This window comes from Pangasianodon hypophthalmus, chromosome 2 (assembly GCF_027358585.1).
Source record: "Pangasianodon hypophthalmus isolate fPanHyp1 chromosome 2, fPanHyp1.pri, whole genome shotgun sequence".
Lineage (NCBI taxonomy): Eukaryota > Metazoa > Chordata > Actinopteri > Siluriformes > Pangasiidae > Pangasianodon > Pangasianodon hypophthalmus.
The window spans coordinates 28,110,094-28,131,822 of NC_069711.1; the positions used below are offsets into that span (position 1 = coordinate 28,110,094).

The following is a 21,729-nucleotide window of genomic DNA, read 5'->3' on the forward strand; positions in this document are numbered from 1 at the left end:
TGGGCATGCATTAGCTCATGTGTATATGGAAGTGGGCCGGTAGACTACGAGTAGTTTGAGATGATGTAGTGGTTAGCTTAAATGTGTCTTAAAAGGATGAAGTTGTCCCAGCTGTGCAAGAGGGGAGACCCAACTAAATGGTCTAACTAGTGAAGAAAATTGGTTAAGGAATTGAAAAAAAATAATAAATAAAGGTGTAATTAGTTTAAGCTGTATGTAATGTTTGGTGGTTGTAGCAAAATTCAATTCTACCCAGTAAATACTGTTAAACAAAACAACAGCATTCAGTGCTTCTTCATTTATGGTTTATTCTTTTAATTAGGAGCACTTAAACCAACTTTCATTTCATGTATTATCTTGCTGACAATTGTAAATGAGATCACAGCAGAAAACATTTTCAGCCATTCAGCCCCTTCCTCCTAATAATCGCCACCATTTTGCTCATAAAACATTTAAAAAGAAAAAATATCAGTCAGGGTACAACAAGTAAGCCAGAAATTATCAATAACAGATAATAAAATAGAAATAGTAGATGAGACAGTAGAGACGCTGTCAGTAAGTGACGAGACGCAAAAATGACGGCAGAGATTTGCTTTGGTACGAGTCGATACGAGCAACAGCAGCACCTGTCTACAGTCACGCTGAGAGAGACCAGTAAACTTAGTAGTCATGGGGAAAAAATGTTAAATTTCCTCTGTAGGTTCTCAAAAGTGAGGACAAAGAAAACCTATAGGACTACTCTAACCTAGGAAAAGTATTTCCTCCCTATATATGGCCAGCTACTGAAGTCAGTCTTTAAAGAACATGTATTTGATAAATGCTGACTGTGTACAAAATGATTAATGACTATTTTCAAAGTAATGTTACAGATTATAATTTAATCTACAAATCTACAAATTAAGACAATACATATGTCTGAGGAGACTGATGTATGGATTTTAAAACCCTCCATTCCATACTGACATATAGTCATTTTTGGCCACAGCCAAGGTGCCAGTGTTGGTGCTTAATCTGGCATCATTCAATGCTCCTCTACCGGATAAGAAGCTGGTACCAAATCAGTTCAGTTCCAGCATTAAAATGCAAGTTACTTTGGAAAAAAATGGATGTGAGCAGGGATTCAAAAATAATATTGTTGTAAAAGGCAGCAAAATTCATATTGTAGCCATGAATCAGTGGTCTGTGTAGGACAATCATTTTACTGGCAAATGCAACAAACACGCAGTGATTAGGGATGCATCGATACACATACTGGTTTATACTCATAAATAAGCGAAAATACCATGTGATACTACGTATCGTAGTGTACACCGCCGTGCTAATGAACAGACGACATGAAATGACAGCCATCTAGACGTGCTTCACAAAGCAAACTGTGCTTTGTGAAAATATCAAGATCCATCATCTTCCTGCAACACAGGTGACCTGATTGTATCATCAAAACATCTTTATGGGGCTTCAATATTATCTTTAATAGAGAGTTCAAGGGTGGCTGACCTGAGCACGCAGAGCTGTATAAGCACACATGGTCATTTAATAAGACTCTGCGTAGAGCAGTAAAATCTCTTGTACTCTGTATTAAAGATACTGTTAAAGCTGAGCACGAGGAGCTCACTGCTAGCAGCCACAGCAGCAAATTACATAAACAGAGTTAAATGAAATATTCCATGATGCCCCTGATTGCTTACTACTAAGCAGGTTACTCATTTTGGTATTTGTATCAATGAGTACCACAAATCATTTACTGGTACTCGATCTGGGGTTGGGGAAGGTATCGATGCATCCCTAGCAATGATCTGCAGCATACTTGTTGTCCATCGCTCTATCTTTATGCTTTATGAAAAGCTTATGCTTTATGCTTTCATAAATCTATCTTTATGCTTTATGAAAACGTAATGATTTGGATGGTAAAAAAACCTCCTTCATGGTGTTTTTTTTTTTTAATGCCGTGAACCAGCACCGGCTCTGTGTTTGAGTTCTTTCCACATTTGCCGGATAATTAACCTGCCAGTTATGTCAGTTCCAGATGCAGACTGACAAACTGCCTCTTCCTGGTTTACTGTGTCTAGTGTACATTTCTCTGTACCTGTGAAACAAAGGCTTACTTGTGTATTAAACCTGGTCAGCTGAGTTTAAAACGAAACAAAATTCTTTAAAGGATACTAAATTAATATCATTTTTTGCACTAAATGGAGAAAAGACATGGACCCTTGAGCTTGGAATAGTCCGAAATTGCCCCCGACCCTTGTGCCCTACTCCCTTCTTGCATAAATAAAATAGATCTAGACATTGTGGTAGAACCCACCGTGAATATGAATTCAATACCACTACTATACACACACACTAGTGTTCTTTTCTCCCAAACCTATATGGCCACATTTTTGCACATAAAATTGCTTCCTTGTTCACCACACAATACAACCCATTGCGTTTGCTGAGTTGATTTGGGCTTTGGTGAATCAGGTAAACCCTTCACTGTGCACATCTGTGACCCTGCAGGTCATGGAGTGAAAGACAGTGACAACTGATTTCAGAAGAATATGACAAACAGACAGGGAAGGGATTAAGGGAGCAAGTCCAGATCGTGCTCTGACTCCCTCCAGCTCTCAGGTTCGAGGCCGAGCGAAGCCTCGATTTAGCTGCCAAAGCCGAAGATGCCCTTGATGTAGCCGGTGAGACCGCCCTTGCCCTTCTGCTCCACCTTATCGTCCAGCGGTGGAAAGGCCACGTGGTTGAGGGCCAGGTCGAAGAACAGAGGCTTGCACGGGATTGGCTGGAAGTCCGGCGGAAACGGGACAAGATTGGACTGCTTGCCGAGGAGGGATGGGTCAAGATGGAAGGTCTCCAATCGCTCAGAGAGAGGCTGAGGAAGGATAATGAAGGATAGATGAGTTTGAGAGAAGGATTGAATGTATGTATTAGGGCTGGATGATGTGACAATTGTGATAAATGGATACCCTAAAGATTTGCAATTGCCAAAATACAGTTTGTGCCCAAGTTTCACCTTTTCTTCAGTGGCTGCTGCAGTAATCATAAAGACTGTCCTTTGCTCATCCCAAGACTACTCATAATACTCTCACACATAATTTTAATACACTTAGTTCTGCTTGCCTTTACTCTTCTACACCTTTATACTGTAATAATCCCACTATCCGGTGTCACACACAAGACGACAGGTTCCCTTTTGAGTCTGTTCTCTCTAAAGGTTTTTTGGCAGGCTTGCTCATTAGGGATCTAAACATACATACAGAGTATTGACTACTTAAAAATATAACACTATTTTTTTGTTAAAAAAAAAAAAAAAAAAAAAAAGATATTGCTTATGATATCAGTTACACATCATGTGTTAGATGTGATATATTTACTGAGTCTTATAGTTTCTGTGGCAGTACTATAAACTTAATTCTTAATATGAATATAAAATAGTGAGAGTTTGTGTTTTGTGACTTGGGAAGATATGGCAGGGCAGATTGAGCCAACGAGTACCAATACATTTGTGTGGGAGTGTGTTTGAAACCTGCCAGAGATGCCACTTCAGGGTGTGTCTCTCATCCATGAGTTGTTTCTATTGTAGCTCAGCAATACTTTTACGCCTTCTACAGATTAACATGGATGCCCATTTAATTATAAACTTTTAATAAGGAGGAATTTGACGTCAGCTGGTTGTTCATTGGTCCATATCACCTGGACATAATGAGTAATTAGGGATGGAGTGATCTTTCACCCTGAAACAACAACAAACTTGGTAACTAAAGCTCCAAGACAAATAAAATGTAGATGATCTTGCCTACTTTGGCTTTCTCTGGACTTTTTTTTTTTTTTATAAAATTGTTGACAAAGAGAGAAGACAAGAAGAAATTTGTATGAAGAAAGTGCAGATGATTTTATTAAAATCGAGCCTGCTCAAAGGGAGTGGTCGAAATCTGGTGGTCAAAGGAAGTATACAAGTCCTAGTTACGATCAGTCTTAAAGAAACTATCCATTTTGCATTTCACTCCTCAGGCATCTAGTAACATTTCTGCACACCAAATCATGGGCCAGACAGATTCTGTTTCTGTTACAATGTTCCTCACTGGCTGCATTCATGCTGTGGCCTAAATGGGCGTGTCTATTTTAGTTTTTCTAGTAGTCTGTCATACTGAGAATGCATTCTGGGTAATGGACTGTGATGGCACAGTAAAGAAAAAGTAAACATAAGCCATGGCCAGATATCAGATGAGGTGTTTCTTTAAGTAACAGCATGAGTGAATAATTATTTCCAACCTCCCACATTAACACCCTGAGACATTCGTTTGAAACAATATTAAACAAAAAGCAACACTCTACATGACACTGGAACCCTGCCCTGTAGCAGCACCCTACACACATATCTGTGTCTTTAACACACCGAGATCTGCCCGGCAACATTCCACTGATCTCCACCCCTCGATAGTAGTGTTTGCAGTTGTGTGCGCGTGTGTGCGTGTGTGTGTTCCAGAATTATAGATGGTCATAAAAAGTTATGTTGTTTTGTGTATACACTATAGTACACTAACATGAATTCCATGTTTAGTGCTGGTTGGGAGAAGGTTTAGCATGGACATGCTGGTCAATGGCTAAAACCTCACCTAAAAACTGCTCTTTCTGCTGAAACGATCACGTTCGTGTTTTCATGTGTTACATGCAATAACTCTGACTCTGCATATCTGCATATTTCTGACCCAAGAAACAACTTTAAGCATGGCTACAGTAAATAGTAGCTTACAGTAAAGTTTTTACTTTGATAAGTTGTGAAAAGATCCCTAACGTCATAGTTGGGATCATGGGGTCAGTAAAGGTCGTACCTTAGATGGTGAAAAAAAAAAATTATGGTTTTTGGACTGTTTCTTACCTTGTTATCTTTGACCTGCTGCTGAGCAGGAGCTTCAGTCACATCCTCTTTATCTAAACACCACGTACACACAAAAAAAGAAAAAGTCACGAGACAGAAACATCACTTATGAAATACCTACAGGTGAATGTGTGCATCCTCTTTTCTGCAGCGACCCGTTACACATATCGAAACCACAACAGCCGCTGCAACTAGATGCTCAAGGAGATGAAGACCTACCCAAAATGGCTGCCGCCTGAAGGGAGTATTTCTCAGAGTTGACTTCAGCTATGAGTTCCTGAACATCCGGAAGATCCTTGTGACAGTGACACAAGGAAAGCAAAGTAAGGCAATGGCATTCTTATCATACTACACGTCAAAGTGCATAAAAAATTAATTAATTAAAAAAAAAAAAAAAAAACCTGTCAACTAGAACTGTAAATCATTCATTCATTCATCAGTGGGCTAGACAAATGGTGCTCGGTTAAGTTGAAACAGCCTTTTAAAAAGAATAAACGTCTTATACCATAGCAATTTGCCAAAAAATGTACATTTTTAATGGAAGATACGTCAAAGTCGTGCCAACGAAACGAGTTAGTTGCTGTCATCATTTACCTTATAGCAACTATAACCAGTCATTCGTTCACGAGCCTCTCTATTTTTCCTCTCTCAAAGTTAATCAGACCGAAAAAAAAAAAAAAAAAAAAAACAGCAGGAAACTGAAGCGCAAAGTCCTGTGTCAAACCGCTTTCTCGTCGTGGAAAACGTAAAGAGCCAACACTTGAGATTCCTTCCATAAATGTTCAACAAACATCTCCTTTCAGAAAACTTCACCATATCAGTGATTACATGTTTTCTTTCTTAAATAACAATTTTTTAAATTCATTTTTTATTAACTTTTATGTGGCAAGTTCACTGTACAAGTCCTCATGTAAGAGCTGCAGTTATAGAAAATTAATCACCACCTTGTGACCAATCAGAATTGAGCCTTCAACAATACTGCTGTATAAATGATAATTACTAATAATGATAATAAAAGTCTGACTCGATTGCAATTATAAATCCAATCACAAAACTAATCTCAGTAAACCTACCAAATATTACGAACGATAACTACGATCTGAGGTTGAATAAAAGGTCAATATTTTTCTTACTAGGAAAATAATATTAATAAAAACTGTTTAAGCTATTGTCTCAGAACAAGTGTATTACTCGACTGAAAAAAAGTTTGTATTTGGATTTATATGTTTGTATTTGGATTAACTTCTTGTCAGTCATTTTATAGACACGCCCCCAAGGCCCCTTCACATCCTCATAAATCACTATGAGACGGTCCATGCTAATGCTAACTCTAGATGAACCACCCTAAGTTTTAGGGACGGAGCTTTATGTACATGGGTGCGAATTGGGGCATTCTGAATGAGTTTAAAAAATATTATTTTACTATTCAACTCCACCGACTCAACTCAACTCCTCACCTCTAAAGAGAAGCTAAGCAGCATTAAACTGTAATAACTAGTAAACTCTCCTCATAGCCTGCCTTAACTCCTGCATAAAAGCCTCACAAATATAAACACATTCTCTGAGTACTTCCAGGTTGGTTTGTTTTGATGCGTAAATGACTGCTCAAGTCTTTCCAAGTACATGATACCGTTTGTATTATGATGAGACAGAAATCAGCACTGTGTAAATGCTATACCTTGAGGCTGTTATTGAGGTTTTTGGCCTTGGACTGGACCTCTCTGGCGTATTTCAGCACTCTTTCATACAGAACTAATGCCTCGCTCCACTTCTTTACCACAACATATGACTGGGCAATGAAGAAGCACCTGCACAAGTACAGGACAGGACAAAGACAGTCATTATGTGTATTAAAGACAAAAAGACATGTTTCTAATGTGTAACAGAATTTCAACTATTTCAGAAATGTGGTGGCATGTTGCTTTCTTAAAGTTAAGGCTAGATAACACTGCGAGGGTGTGTCAGTAATGAGAGCGTGTGCGTGCGCACGCGCGCACACACACACACACACACACACCTGTAAGCTTTGTAGACCAGCGTCTTAAGGGCCACCTCTTTCTGGAAGGCATGGTCCTCCTCCAAACCCTGCAGGGTAGAAAGCTCTGCCAGGCTCTGCCCAAAAAACAGATTAAAAAGAACAAAAAAAGGTAAATTATCCATGAAAAAAATAAAGAGAAGGCAGCTACACAACTATTTCCAGTCAGCTTTCCAATGTGTCAGATAAAGAGAATTGATTGTGCATTCTCTATGTGCAACCAGGTTTTTAACCTAATGATAGAGATAAAGATTTAGAAATGTGTAAAGTCGTCCTAAAGTTTGTGTAGGATTTAATTTCTTTGTGGGGATTTAGTCAGAGTACACACTGTGTGAAACAGGAGGAGCTAAAAAAAGTTCAGTGGAAAATCTGAGTAGTGACAGGCAAGTTGTATTGTGTCATACAATATAAAAGCAAATAATATTCCACTCTGTAGCTGATTTGTGACAACAGTCTGTTAATAAAGGTGCTATTTAAATTCATTGAAGTGTCCAAATAAAACAATTTGGTCCTGCCAGGTTCTAAGAGCAATATAGGTAAAGCTGTAGGACAGGTAGAGCCAGATAAAGTCTTATTATGGTACTCTGTATGCACGTATTTATGTATGTGTATGTGTGTGTGTGTGTGTGTGTGTGTGTGTGTGTGTGTGTGTGTGTACCTGCAAAATGATCTCGTAAAGCCGGATCAGGTCTTGGGGTCGTGGTCCTCTCTTGTTCTCGTCCGTCTGTGGCTCCTTCAGTTTCGCCTGCAACGCCCGAGCCATGCTCTCATTCCTCTTCACCACTGTCCACAGCTTTATGTAGGTCAGGTAGCTGCACACACACAAACACTGTATTACTACACTTGTGAGAGATTATACTGAGTCCACCTACACTGTAACAATGATTCAGTTTGAATAGTAAAAAGAAGTAAATAGAACTTTTCTTCGGTTGAATTCAAGCGCAGACCCACAGAGAGACGCTCCATGTTATTAATAATAGCAGCTATATATATATATATATATATATATATATATATATATATATATATATATATATAATATATATAGCTACTATTATATTATATTTTATATATATGCACACACACACACACATTATATATATATATATATATATATATATATATAAAATATTAGGTGCACTTTGCTGCCATTCGTGCTGTATTCCTGCTATAAAAATGACCAAAATCTTTGGTTGTTCTGTTTTCACTCTTCATATGTTTCATTAAAAACAAAGCGATGGAGTGTGGAGCTCTTTGAATAGTGATACCCAGTGCTACTGTAATAAACGCTCATTTTATAAACGACGTGCACAGTAAAGAATGATTACAGCTCAATTTCTGAAAATATATATTTAATTTCAGAAATCACAAACACGCATCAGTTATGCATTAAGACAAATAAAATACCTTTCATCACTACCTGGCCTCTAAATCTATACATTTATAAGGTCTGATTTAAAGTCTTCTCTCACTAGTGTGGGCTCGATCGCTGTGTGTTTGTGTCAGATAAGCACAAAGATGTGTTTTGACAATGTATTTTGCTGGAGTTGCTCAGTAACTATTAAAGTCAAATAAATGCGAAGGACAGCTCGTGAAAGTAAGTATGATCAAACACATACCCTTACAAATTAGAACTATGGCATTACGGCAGAAATTATTCTCTCTCTCACACACACTCTCACACACACACACACACACACACACACACACACACACACACACACACACACACACACTCGGGCAGGAAAGACTAACCTGTGCAGGTACTGCAGGTTGGAGACTTTTCCACTCTCTGCACTGTCTGCAGCCCTCTCTCTCTGCTTCTGTCATGGTCAAACACACCAACACGTATATTTCTGAATTCTGTGGTGTTTTTCCCCACATGGTGTGCCAATAATTCCTTCCTCTGTCTCATTATTCACACAATGTGATGCTAGCATGTGTGTGTTGAAAAGCAGCGTGCTCTTACCACATCAGTGCGCAGTTCCTCTCTCACAGCCTGGATGGTGTCTCTGCACTCAGCCAACAGAGTCTCATACAGGCGCTCTTTCGTCTCATCATTGGCTGCCTGACAGAGAAACATACAGATATACATATTCCATGAGCTATTAGACAGGGCATTATCACATGTTATAAATACCAGAAGGAAATAAATAGTCTGCACACATCTATCTCTGTTCAGTCGTTTTCTTTAACGGAAATAAGACTCGGTGGAACTCATTGTGAACAAGAAGGGTGGAGCACGCCATTTAATATTGTATGTGTTTTGTCCTTGGAAGTGTTTGTTGTAGTAAATGACGAGTTACGTGAACCTAAGTGTTGCTGGCCATCATGTGGTGATCTAAAACCTTGTTTTAATCAACGTAACGTCTTAAGTGGTGCTTTGTAGCCTGTGTATGAAAAAACATAACACACTGATGAAGGATTGAAAGCCAAAACTTTGTGTGATCCTTTCTGTTAAAATAAACGACTGAACAGTGCCAAGTGTGCGCCGATTATTTATTTTTTCAGTTATTTATACATTAACCAGTTGACTGTAGTGAAAATAACAAACAGTGTTAGCCCTGTTCTTAAACTCTCACATTATACCACAGCAGTGTTGAATTCTCGATTCTGATTGGTCAGAATGTGGATTCAATTTTCATATCAGCAACTAGGACACTAGTTTTGGCTGCAAGGCAAATCACAGGTTTATAATAATGCATTTGTTCTAATTATTGTTACTATGGTAACAACATACACAGTGGATAGGCGTAACTGTTGATATGGTGAAGTTTTCTGCGAGGAGATGTAGCATTTTTGGAAAGAGACTCCAGTGTTAGTGCTTTGTAACAGTCCGAGGTAAAGGTGTAACCAACACAGGACGGCTTTGAGATTTCCTGTTTTGTAACTTCAAGACGGAAAAGAAAGAGAGAGAAGCTGGTGAAGGACCGACCGTTTATCACTTATAAAATGTGATAGCAAGAACCAACTTATCTTAAAGAAGGTCCATGACATAAAGCGCTAACCAGCGTTAAATGGATAAAAAGTACCATGTGTCACTCTGAAAATAAAAATTGCAATGTTTGGGAAATTGCTGTGGCGTGGTAACGGGGCATCACTCCACCCTGTCATTGCTCATTTTTCTATTCCAGCATGTCCCGAAGTGTTTTATTTCATTCTTCAGTGTTGGAGACATGAAGTGCTGTGCAAGTTAATTTTGATTTCTTAAATAATAACCTTTATATGAAGTATACACCACCTCCACCCCCTAAAATTTGGAAAGGAACCGGGATCAGAGCACAGGTTTGTCCAGATAACAGCAAGGAGTTACAGGCGAAAGCATCCCTGCTGTGGAGTTCTGAGATTTCTGTTTCTCACCCACCTCCTCCAAACAGGTCCTGCTCAAGGAATCTGAACTCCTGGAATTTGAATTCCTGAAATCTAACTCAAAACTTTCCACTAGGGCAGAACTTGAGCCTCTGAGCGCCTATGCAAGGCTGCAAGCTTAAAACACCAAAGTGTAACTGCGAGTCATGTTTAAGAAGAGTATCCGATCACGCAGATAAGAGCTGATGCTGACAGCAATAGTGTTCAAGTACGCTCTCCTTACACAACGTGATCCTCACATGCAAATCACACCCAAACCGACACTTCAGGTAAGCGTCAAGCCACTCGCATACTTGAATCAGACACAGACGTGCTTAGTGAGAGAGTGAAACCCTGAACAAAAAGATACGAAGACTGGAATTGTGCTGGGGCAGACAGAAATGAGTGTGTGCAACCAAACAAACAGTAAGCAGACAAAATAACACACACACTAATCTGAACACTGAAAAGCATTTGTGGATGGGGGTGTATATACTTTCTTTCACCATTTATATGCAATCATTTATCCAGATGCCAGAAGAAAAGAGCCATTGCCACCCCAAAGTTGATTATTTTCCACTAACAGCATGCACCAAAGTGTTTTATTCCTCTTACACAGCAAGCTATCCACAGTGACCATTCTATTAAAATGCAACAAGCTGTACCTTTAATCCGTTTATTGTTACGTGTACTGTTGTTGAATGTCAAGGAAACAAGTTCCTGTTATTACTTACATTATAAATCAGTCTTTCACCAGAAAGTCAGAAAAATGCAGCTTGTCATGTTACTGAGAAACCACAAATCCGTCTGTCCTGAAGACACTCCCATGTCAGGAAACTTCAAGTTACAGCTTTACCCCCGACAGTTTCAAAGCGCCGACCCTGGAGATTCCGTCCAAAAAATTTTAAATAATAATCTCCTCACATAAAACTTCACAATTTTAACAATTACACACATTTTAAATTTGTATATATGTGGTGCGTCCCCATCCAAGTCCCTGTTTTAGTTGTTACTATAGAAACAATAATGCCTCAAAAAGACGGAGGCGGGGCTTGCAAATAATTATCCAATTATTGACTAGACTGTAAGGAAATTAAACCACAAAACCTAAATTCTTTGAATATTCAGGTCAAAATACCACACAACTCTGTCACCCCGCCATTTTTTTTTCCTGCATTTGTGTACCGGAACACAATAGGCTTCATGACACAATAACATCCAAGTGTTACGTGATCAATTTTCTTTCATCCTTTCCTATTAAGTCTCAAAAGATTGCAGCCAAACATCTGCAGTGCTAATCTTCATACTTTAACTTGTCTGTGCACGCAAATAATCACCTTTTATTTAAAAAAAAAAAAAAAAGTTTTATATATATATTATATACACACACATACACACACACACGTATAACACTAAACCAATATTAAACCAAAAGATTGGTACCACTATAATGATTTTCTGTACCAGTGTACACCATGAATTTGTTTTTAGTATCATTCTAACGTTCTTTGTTTGTGTTCTATTATTTACGTCATACATATACACCTAAAAATTGTTGGCGTGATCATTTGAGTTTACAAAAGATCTAAATTAACATGATTATGACTGTCTCTCTCTCTCTCTCACACACACTCACTCACACACACACACACACACACACACACACACACACCAAGCGGTTGTGGTCAGGTGTGTCATAAATACACCTCGGTAACACCTCACAACGGTAAGAAAGACTGGGGGAACCAGTTCCTCAACTGGAAAGAGAGGAGAGGGAAAGAGAGGAGAGGGAGAGAGAGAGAGAGAGAGAGAGAGAGAGAGAAAGAGAGAGAGATTTATTTCTGCATGGCGATCGACTCATGCGTTGAGTCTCCATGCTGACACATGGTTCCTCCATGATCATGTATTTATGAATATTACTGCTCTAAAGCTCTAAAAGTAGTTGATTGTTAAATTTGGAGAAAGCCCACTGTCACATACACTGGGACACGATTAAAAGGTAATAATTATCATGGGCTTGCTGAACTGGTCATGTATGTTAGAGTTGCGTAGGGAAATATGCACAATTTAACCCACAAACACCAAGACGCACTAACCAAGATGCAATAAATATTCAAAATTTCTCAAACACTTGGAAGAGTTTCTGCACTGATCAAAGAACATGAATATGATCAGTAGTGCGTGAAGCTGGGTGTAGCGTGCAGAATGCAGTTTAGTGGTGACAGAACAGCATGCCATGAGTCTGAGGAGTGGCACGGGTGTGGTAGATACTAATTACACCCACAACCACATACCAAAGCCACAGCCAAACAGATCAGCATGGCACACAGCTCCCTCCAGTGGAGGAAATGGGAAACTGAACACATTTTCTGTACAACAAGGCCAAAATGTATTTGTTTTTTTCTTTGGACTTCTAGCAGATGTGTTTTGCCATTCTTGACTTAAACAAGTGTGCCTACTACATGTTAGTTAGAATTTCATAATCAGAATATGGCAGCTTATTCATAATTTCAAGTTAGGCAGGCTATTCCGGCGGTTATGACAGTTAACCTCACCATTCGAGAAAATGAGCATTATCTTAGCAGCAGTGTATTTAAAGTGAATTATAAGGTTTCAGCATCAAACCTCGCTACAGAATGACTATACTTTTGGGGGTGTGTCTTAATGATTTAATTCATAGATGCTATAATGATGAATTAACATGCTGCAGGAATAATAAGGCTGGAAACTGAAAAACACAGAAAGGCCATTTATTCTCATTATTATTATTATTATTATTATTACCACCTCAAGATGAGATCTGTCACTTATAAGTGTGTGGAACCAATAGTAGCTGGCCACCACATTTTAGGCGATGCTGGGCAAAAATAATGGCGCCAAGATTCTTTAACAGGCTGTATCCTGTTACCAGGACTTTATTTAAAAATCTTTAGATATATCAACACAGTCAAACAAATCTTGATCTCACAGTGTATTTTCTGTGGTACAGAAAAAATAATGAGGCCTGGAGTGATAGAGTGATAGAGATTCAGTGATAAAGTGTGTGTGTATAAGTAATTAAGCATTCTCTCTCACACACACACACACACACATTATATATATATATATATATATGAATAATGAGTAGTGTGTGTGTGTGTGTGTGAGATCATTAGTCCTCACCTGTGCAATGGCAGCCTCGTTGTCAGCCAGCCCCAGGAGAAAGATCCGGGCTTTATCGATTTTAACGGGAACAGCGCGACCCCTCCACTCCACCTCGCTCATGGTGGCTGCCTGCTTCGCTCGTGTCTGAGTGATCAGAGCCTGGAGAAAGAGAGGTAAGTGATATACGATATGACAATATAAAATAGATAAAAACATAAACTATGTTACAATATGCTTTTCTCACTGTATTGTAGATTCTGTCACTTCTAAAACATCCACCAGCTGCACAGTTTGCACGAAACAGTCTGGTATATTGTGGCATTGCTGTTTTGCTGGGTTTTGTTCCAAACAACTCGTATGTAAATATTGTTACATATGTCATATATTGTGTTATATATTTCTGCCATATCATCCAACTCCACATTCAGCTATCATTTATCTACAGCAGCCACATTTCTTACTATTCAAAAGCCCTGAAGATTTAGGTGCATCAACAGAGCTGAATATACAGAGCTGCCCATTATCATATTACTAATAAGCCGTGTCTTACTGAGAGGAGATCCTGCAGCACCCTCTCCAAAAAGACAAACCTGCTCACTGCTAAGACATTTTTAATAAAGAAGCTAGCTAAACACGGATATCATAAAAACAGGTCCAATGTGCTGACCTGAAAGAGAAAAGCAAATCTATATATGTATGTGTGTAATGTATGCATGTTTTAATATATAATATATTAAATATATTAAAGTATATATTAAAGAATATATATATATATATATATATATATATATATATATATATATATATATATATATATATATATAAATTAAAGAATGTCATACTTTTTATCTGTTTATAGTTACATGTAATAGTGTGGATGAACATAATTAATGTTATGATAACAGGAGCAAACAGTCGATTCCCTGCTGTTCTTATTTCCGCTTATAATAAGATATAAGAAATCAATTTGAATAGACGTGGGCTTTAGAGGACTATCCCTGCTCATGACGATCTCACAGGTGATCAGGCTCATCACTAGTTTTAGGAAAGTCTTAATACTATATTTTAAAAAAAAAAAAAAAAAAAAAAAAAAAAAAAAAAAAAAAAAAAAAAAAAAAACAGTCTGGAAGTGTGACCTCTGACCTCAAGCTTCTCCGCCATCATGCCTCCGCCGCCTCCTGCACTGAGCCTCATCTGCATGAGGTCATTTATAGCGTTCTGGTCACCTTTAAAGAAAGGAAATACAATCATCCAGTGTTACAGCGTGTCAGAAAAATGAAATGTGTGCACAGTACGGCTCTTATTGAGTACAGAAACAGCTCCAGGAGCGACGTTTCCGAAGCACTGTTCATCATGGAAAGGTGTTCCAGCATTTAATATCTGCCAACCTGAGAGCAACTGATGACTCAGCTTCAGCTACATGCAGACAAAAGCCTGCAGACGAATGAGTTCATGGATTTTTTTTTTCTGGTTGCGCCTTAAATGCTTCAAGTAAAACACAGCTAAGTGTTTCCCTGTTGGAAAAGCTAACAAACTAGAACCTTTTTAAGAAACTGAGAACCTTTAACTATGCAAAGAACTTTCCGGAATCAGTGCAAACACTCTTTTTGGTAACCTCAGAATTGGAATTAAATTAGCACTTATAGAAAAGCAATAGAATGGAAGAGACACGAATAGAATGGGACAGAAAGCAATGGAATGGAATGGCATAAAAAGGAATGGAATAGAAAGGAAAAAATAGGAATGAAACTGAACAGAAATTAATTTTGATGGAAAAGAATGACATGTAAAAGAATGGAATAGAAAGGAATGGAGTAGAAAGGAATGAAATAGAAAGGAATAGAATAGAAAGGAATGGAATAGAATAGAATAGAATAGAATAGAATGGAAAGGAATGGAGTAGAAAGGAATAGAATAGAAAGGAATGGAATAGAAAGGAATGGAATGGAATAGAACAGAAAGGAATGGAAGAATATAACAGTTAAGATGAATTGCAATTCAAATTCTATATATACACATTTGATCATATAACATTATATTGGTCAATATTATCGGTAACAATATTTTCCAGGTAACCCTCGCTGCAGAACCAAAAGTCCAGATCCAGCTACTCCTATCTGGATGGAGTCGAACCAGCAGGTGGAGACAACTCAGTGTGTTGTTAAGGGTGGTACTCGGTGTTATAGAGTATCTCGTGGGTTCGGGTTAAAAGTGGAATTAGATCAGGTCCAGCTCCACCCCCTGGACTTCTGGTTCTGCAGCAAGGACTATTATTACGGTAATAATGCAGCAAGTCATTATTACGACTGGTACTACTGACGATAATGAGATGATGATGATCAAGATAGAGATGACCATCTGAAAGCTCAGCTATAAACACTGTTCGAGCAGATGCACAGATACTGCAATGAGTAAAATCACTCAATACCAACACTTGGCTGAAGTCTGCATATGCTCATTTAACAATCAGATGCAATGGTGGTGTTTTTGTGTGTGTTTGAGTGTGTCTCACCGATGTTGTATGCACAGTAGCGGATGTTGGGGGAGATCTCCTCCACTCTCTGGTGGTACAGAACAGCCTGCTCCTCAGTGAACGCACTCGCCAGCTTCAGGTAAATAGTCCTGTAAGTTCAACAGTCATTCAAACCATCATACACTTGAGAAAACTCCACTATAGTCCACTATAAAGTGTCCACTATAAAGTGCGTTACAGCTAATGGTGCATTCAAACTGAACACATCATACACTCACCATTCAAGCAGTGAGGATACAGTTGCTAGGCAACTGATGCGGAGTATACTCTAGCTAATGATGATGTAAAGGCACCATGACAGTGAGAACATGATAAATCAGTCAGAAATGTCAACACTGTTGACACCTCAGCTGTGTGGGGGAAGATTGAGACACGACAAAAAAAGACACTGGAAATAAAATTAGCATCACCCGCAAGCTAAAATGAAAATATATGGATTCGACCACAGAGAAAAACTCCTGACTCCTGAAACAGTGAATAGCCCAAGAGTGTGTTATTTATATGGAATCTTCTCGTAACCAGAGTAAATGTGACCCTGTTTAAATGTAGGATGTGATGCTAATTATAAGATTATCCAGCTGTGAGATTTCTAACACTATCCAGCTGTGAGATTTGTAAGATTATCCAGCTGTGAGATTTGTAAGACTGTCCAGCTGTTAGAATTGTAACACTATCCAGCTGTAAGACTGTCCAGCTGTGAAAATTGTAAGACTGTCCAGCTGTGAAAACTGTAAGACTGTCCAGCTGTGAAAACTGTAAGACTGTCCAGCTGTGAGAACTGTAAGACTGTCCAGCTGTGAGAACTGTAACACTATCCAGCTGTGAGAACTGTAACACTATCCAGCTGTGAGAACTGTAACACTATCCAGTTCTTTGAGCCACAGTGTTAAGACCATCTATCGTTTCTTAGCTGTTTCAACACGTGTGATTAAATAAAAATCATGGAGCTGCACTCGTCTGAAAAGAAACACTCACTTGCATTTGTTGAAGGCCTCCATTGCAGATTTCCACTCCTGCATTTCGAACTGGACCATGCCGGTCAGGTAGGCAGAGTACGCCTGCACACAGCGACAACCACACACTGAACTTTTACACTCTGTTCATCAACAGTGTGAACAACATCTGACTGAACACAGATTTTCACCAGTGGCAGTAATAAATACCAGTATTCAGCAGAGTGATAGTGGATCAGTGCTGAGAACCTTAAATGCAGTATTGCAACAGGTTTGCCAAAAAAAAAAAAAAAAAACACTACAAAGATTGCGTAAAATTATTTACTCCATTGTCACTGGCGTACGAATCCTACCGCCTGCTACACTGTACACATCGGATGATTCTTTTTACTAACTGGAATCATTCTCTTCCCTGAATAACAGATGATATTTTCAGAATGAGACACACAGGTACGAGGAAATGATTTGCTAACCATATCATGAGACATCATGGGCATCACTTTGGAGCTTTTACTTCATTCTTCTATTAAATGAAAGATATTTGTTTAGCGTCAGCGGGATTCTGAATCAGGCGGGGGAACAGGGTAAGAATGAAGCATTGATAACTGGAGAACAGCTGCTTATGTTTCGTTCGGATCATGCTGAAATGTACCATCTGTTCCACTGACTTGTCTACTTGGCCATGTGGATGATGAATCAGCATGGGGGTGGAAAATGCATTGAGGTAAACATGCTGATTCAACTGCATTCCTCTAGACTGTTAGAATCAGTTCTGAATGATTACAGTCAATCATACACTGATCTCACGCCAGCGTTATGATGATCGAAAAATACGTCATGTCAAAGTAAACATGATGGTATAAGAACATGCATTTCAGGCTGCACCTTGGTCTTTGTGTAAAATGCCAAGTTTTGTCTCTTGTTTGCCATGTAGGGACTTGATATTGTTATCACTTGTGGGCGTGGCTTATCTGAGTCCCAATACTAAGTGCATACAAAATCTATAGGATCCACAGGACAGGGTTGGCGGTTTGATCCCCGGCCCCTCCATATGCCCAAAGTGTCCTTGGGCAAGACACTGAACCCCAAGTTGCTCAAGATGGCAGGCTAGCGCCTTGTGCATTGGTGTGTGTGTGTTTGTGTGTTTGTGTGTGTGCGTGTGTGTGAATGGGTGAATGCAGAAACAGTGTAAAGCGCTTTGTAGAACTGCTAAGGTTAAAAGGTGATATATAAGTGCAGACCATTTACCATTTTCCCCCAAACACACACTGTAAGAAGACATACAGAAGGTTTTCCATAAACTAAACCCAAATAGGACCTGAAGCTGTGGCAGGAAAAATGTTTACAGCAAAGAACTGGCCTGAGAATATTTTCATGCGAGCCAGTTGCTGGACTTCACCATCATGATGTCATAACTGAACTGCGCAAAAGTGAGACTATCACAGTGGAAATATTGTTCTTGCCAAACTCAAAGCTCCATGTCATAAACTTACATTAAACATAGAAGACACTGTAGGCGCAATTTTTACACAGCAGCATACAGTATATTCGTATTTAGAGAAACAGGCTTGGTTACCTGGGCCTCTAGTTTGGTCTTGGCATCGACGCGCTGGCTCTCACACAGCTTCTCCAGCTTCTCTCCGTGCTTGGCTGCCTTCCGGAGACGCGCCATCAGGTGGAAGCGTTTCCGTGGCTCCGTGTTGGCCTCCTGCTTCAGCTGCATGGCGTAACTCCACGCCCGCTCGGCTTCCATCACAACCAGCAACAGATATCTGTGAGGTAGAGAGAGAGAGAGAGAGAGAGAGAGAGAGAGAGAGAGGGAGACATACAGAAGAGAGAAAGGAACAAAATGATCAAAATCATCACAGTGGGACTTAACTAGAAAAATAAAATAAAAGATAAATACATTAAAAAAAATCATAGGAGAGTGAACAAAAGAGAACGGAAGCTGGAGCTGATTGATTTCACACCATGGGAAAGTCTGATATCACTCGTACAGCTCTTATTACTAATGCATTATTACTTAAGAACTGTGTGTTTCTCTGTTTCTCTCCATTCAGCATGAATTAGAGCCAGGTCCTGGACTAAACCTGACCTGCATAACCTAACTAAGTAATTTAAAAAAAAAAAAAAAAACCTCTGAGGAGTGCTGTTACAGTAAAACACTCAATGCACAGTAGTGTGATGATATGTTACCAGCCCCAAATTGATTATTTCCCAACAGCATGTCCCAAACATTACAATTTTTTAAAATTTATTAAAGAATGACATGTCGCACTTTCTATCTATTTATAGTTGCGGTTAATGTTTTTGAACAACCGTGAGTAAAATTACTTTGTATTATCGCTTTAGTTATAGCAGCAGTTACACTCGATTTTCTCTCTTATAAAGTTAGTAATACAAAAAAAGCATCTTGTCAGAAGCACAAACCCCTCTGTGTTGAAGGCTTTCCCGGAGAGAAACACATTACTGACTGCTACAAAGAGGTGAAACTGCAGACTCTGGACATAAATGTTAAATAATCTTCTCCTTACACATATTTCACACCTAATTAAATGTTTAATTGAATGTCTCCTCTGTAATAAAACTCACACATCGGGCATCTATACATTAACAGCACAAGGGAGTCTATCATGTTTTCCCCTGCATTTAATGTTAGTGTTACATGTGACATTGTGGCAAATATGGCAGATTTAATCAGGATCACACACTGTACTTTGCTTTTTCTTCTGAAGTGAGATGAGACTTTCAGTCATCGGTTCACTTCCTGTCAGTGGGTTGAATCGTGTCCTTATTGCTTCTGAAATGCATTAAGCTTTGCATGCTCTGCTCTCTCGCCTGGTATCGGACTAGACTGTAGGTCAGCGATGCTCCAGAGCCAGGGCTTAAAACCACTGGAGGATCAGATATCACTGAATCCAGAAACTTAGCACATGTGCAGTGTCACTACTACAGTTTTCAATGCTGCTTTCTCACCGACTGTCTGACAGGATCTCCACGGTCACTTTTTTGCCCGTGAACTTGTGCCGGTTGCCCATCCTGAAGCCCAGCGTCTTGCGCAGACGACGCAGTCTTCGGGAGCAATATCCCCTGAGACAAAAGAAAATATCAAACGTGACGTGTCAAAAACACGATCACTATCACTGTAGAAAAGTAACTCGCCATGTGGTTAAGCCTGACCTGTAGCGCTGGTAGTCTCCATGCCTGAGTCCATGCTGCTGCTGGGAATCTTTTATGATCTGGAGGACTGGAAGAAGGCGTTAAGAAAAAGCCAGAACATATGATCATGTCTGTTCTAATCTAATTATATGGGCATCCAAGTACTACAACCACAACATGGTCAAAATCCAACCGAACCTAGTGATTTGGTGGCATCTGATTGAACTTATCTACTAAACCAGAATAATTATTATTATAAGTCAGAACAAGAAAATCCAAAGTGCTGGATGTGAAAGTGCAGGATGTGATCTCTGGTCTAACATCTTCCCAGAACATCATTAATCAGGGCTGATTTGTTGCTCCATGAAATAAGACAAATCTCAGATCATCATGTAACATCTTAACACTGGCTCAGAAAATCCCTCATTTCAACTCAATATTAAACAATAACATTCTGTCATCTAATTAACTTCATTAACATTAAATTAAAGAACCACTAATTGATTACTAACACAAATGACACGTATGCTTAAGCGTAAATCCCCATAGAGTCCCCATTGAACAGAAAGGGCACTAGTTAGGGTGCACACGAGACCACTGTGAGCACCCTATGTAGTGCGCTTATACAGGCAGCACAGAGACATTTGGGATGCAGCTACTAACACGCTGGCTAGCTAGTCAGCTAAACTAAGATAAAGAACTGCATAAATTCCTAAAACCGCGTCTTTCATTCGAGAAGGATACTTTCTAGAGCAAGGCCCTCGTCTATTTTGTTCTCCTTATTTTCCTCCATCGATGGTGTTTTCGCTTCATTCGCTTTCTCCACGGCCATCTTTTCCACACTAAGTAGAACACGTCTCGTAAAAAAGCGGATGTAGAAAATCCTTGACCCGGAAATACACAAAAAAGCGCAGAGGCGTGGTCAAAGAGAAAGTACGGGCTGATTTTTTTTTAAATCCGACGAATGAAATGTTTTTAATGTGTCGTGATGAAATGTACAAAATATAATTAGTTAATATAAACTATATTAACTGAGAAATATAAATATAAGACGTTTTCTTCTTAGGTAACGCCTCCTCTTGTAGTGCTGCATGCCGATTGGACAGTCCAGATGTCTTTCACATCACTGTAGCAACCACGGAAAACGGCGGGGGAGAGGGGAAGCGAGGAGCTCTGTACTATTAACCAATCATAGCGAGGAAAACGGGATACTATTAGCCAATCACAAACGAGGGGGTGGGGTTTATTGGAATGCTGGAGGAAACTATGCCCCAGAAAGGATTCATTCATTCATTCTCGTTCTAGCATTAAAGCTGATGTGATATTCAATTCCAATTCACTTATTTAATGGTGTAAAAGTGCAAAACACACAAAATACATATTTTCCTGTGTTTATGTGTACATCAAAATGTGTGGACCATAATTTACTTTGAGTGCTATTTCACAATAAAGTTTGAAAAATGCTTTCAAATGTCTGACATAAAGTAAGCCTCTCAGTATAATGTGTGATCTTCAGTGGGACAAATGATTTATTTTATGGTTAAATCCTGAGTTGGGATTTTTAGTTTATACTTCTTTCATCAATATGTTGGTCTATCTGTGCACTTTGGTGAACTGTTTCCTATATTACTCATAAAACTGATGCAGCAGCGCTTTAGTCCTTCAGTCTGTCCGGCTCTTTCATTTC

At 39.1% G+C, this 21,729-nt stretch overlaps 1 protein-coding gene across 1 annotated transcript; it reads right to left on the reverse strand.

Annotated features, from left to right (window-relative positions):
- Positions 1-288: 288 nt before the first annotated feature.
- On the reverse strand, positions 289-20,946 carry srp68 (signal recognition particle 68). The gene is made up of 16 exons (XM_026933480.3): positions 20,787-20,946; positions 20,064-20,130; positions 19,860-19,973; positions 18,460-18,655; positions 16,906-16,988; positions 15,910-16,019; positions 14,541-14,623; positions 13,416-13,556; positions 8,875-8,973; positions 8,661-8,728; positions 7,564-7,717; positions 6,888-6,982; positions 6,549-6,678; positions 5,090-5,165; positions 4,871-4,923; positions 289-2,863 (listed from the first exon to the last, which is right to left on the reverse strand). The coding sequence occupies exons 1-16, from the start codon at positions 20,872-20,874 to the stop codon at positions 2,636-2,638; spliced, it is 1,785 nt and encodes a 594-aa protein (XP_026789281.2). The 5' UTR covers positions 20,875-20,946; the 3' UTR covers positions 289-2,635.
- Between the last annotated feature and the right edge of the window lie 783 nt (positions 20,947-21,729).

Excerpts from the sequence above, each read along its gene's own strand:
- srp68 (XM_026933480.3), bottom strand. The coding sequence starts at position 20,874 with ATGGCCGTGGAGAAAGCGAATGAAGCGAAAACACCATCGATGGAGGAA. Across the intron at positions 14,624-15,909 it reads CTACTGTGCATACAACATCG|GTGACCAGAACGCTATAAAT; the intron begins GTGAGACACACT and ends CTTTCTTTAAAG. Across the intron at positions 2,864-4,870 it reads AGCAGGTCAAAGATAACAAG|CCTCTCTCTGAGCGATTGGA; the intron begins GTAAGAAACAGT and ends ATCCTTCCTCAG.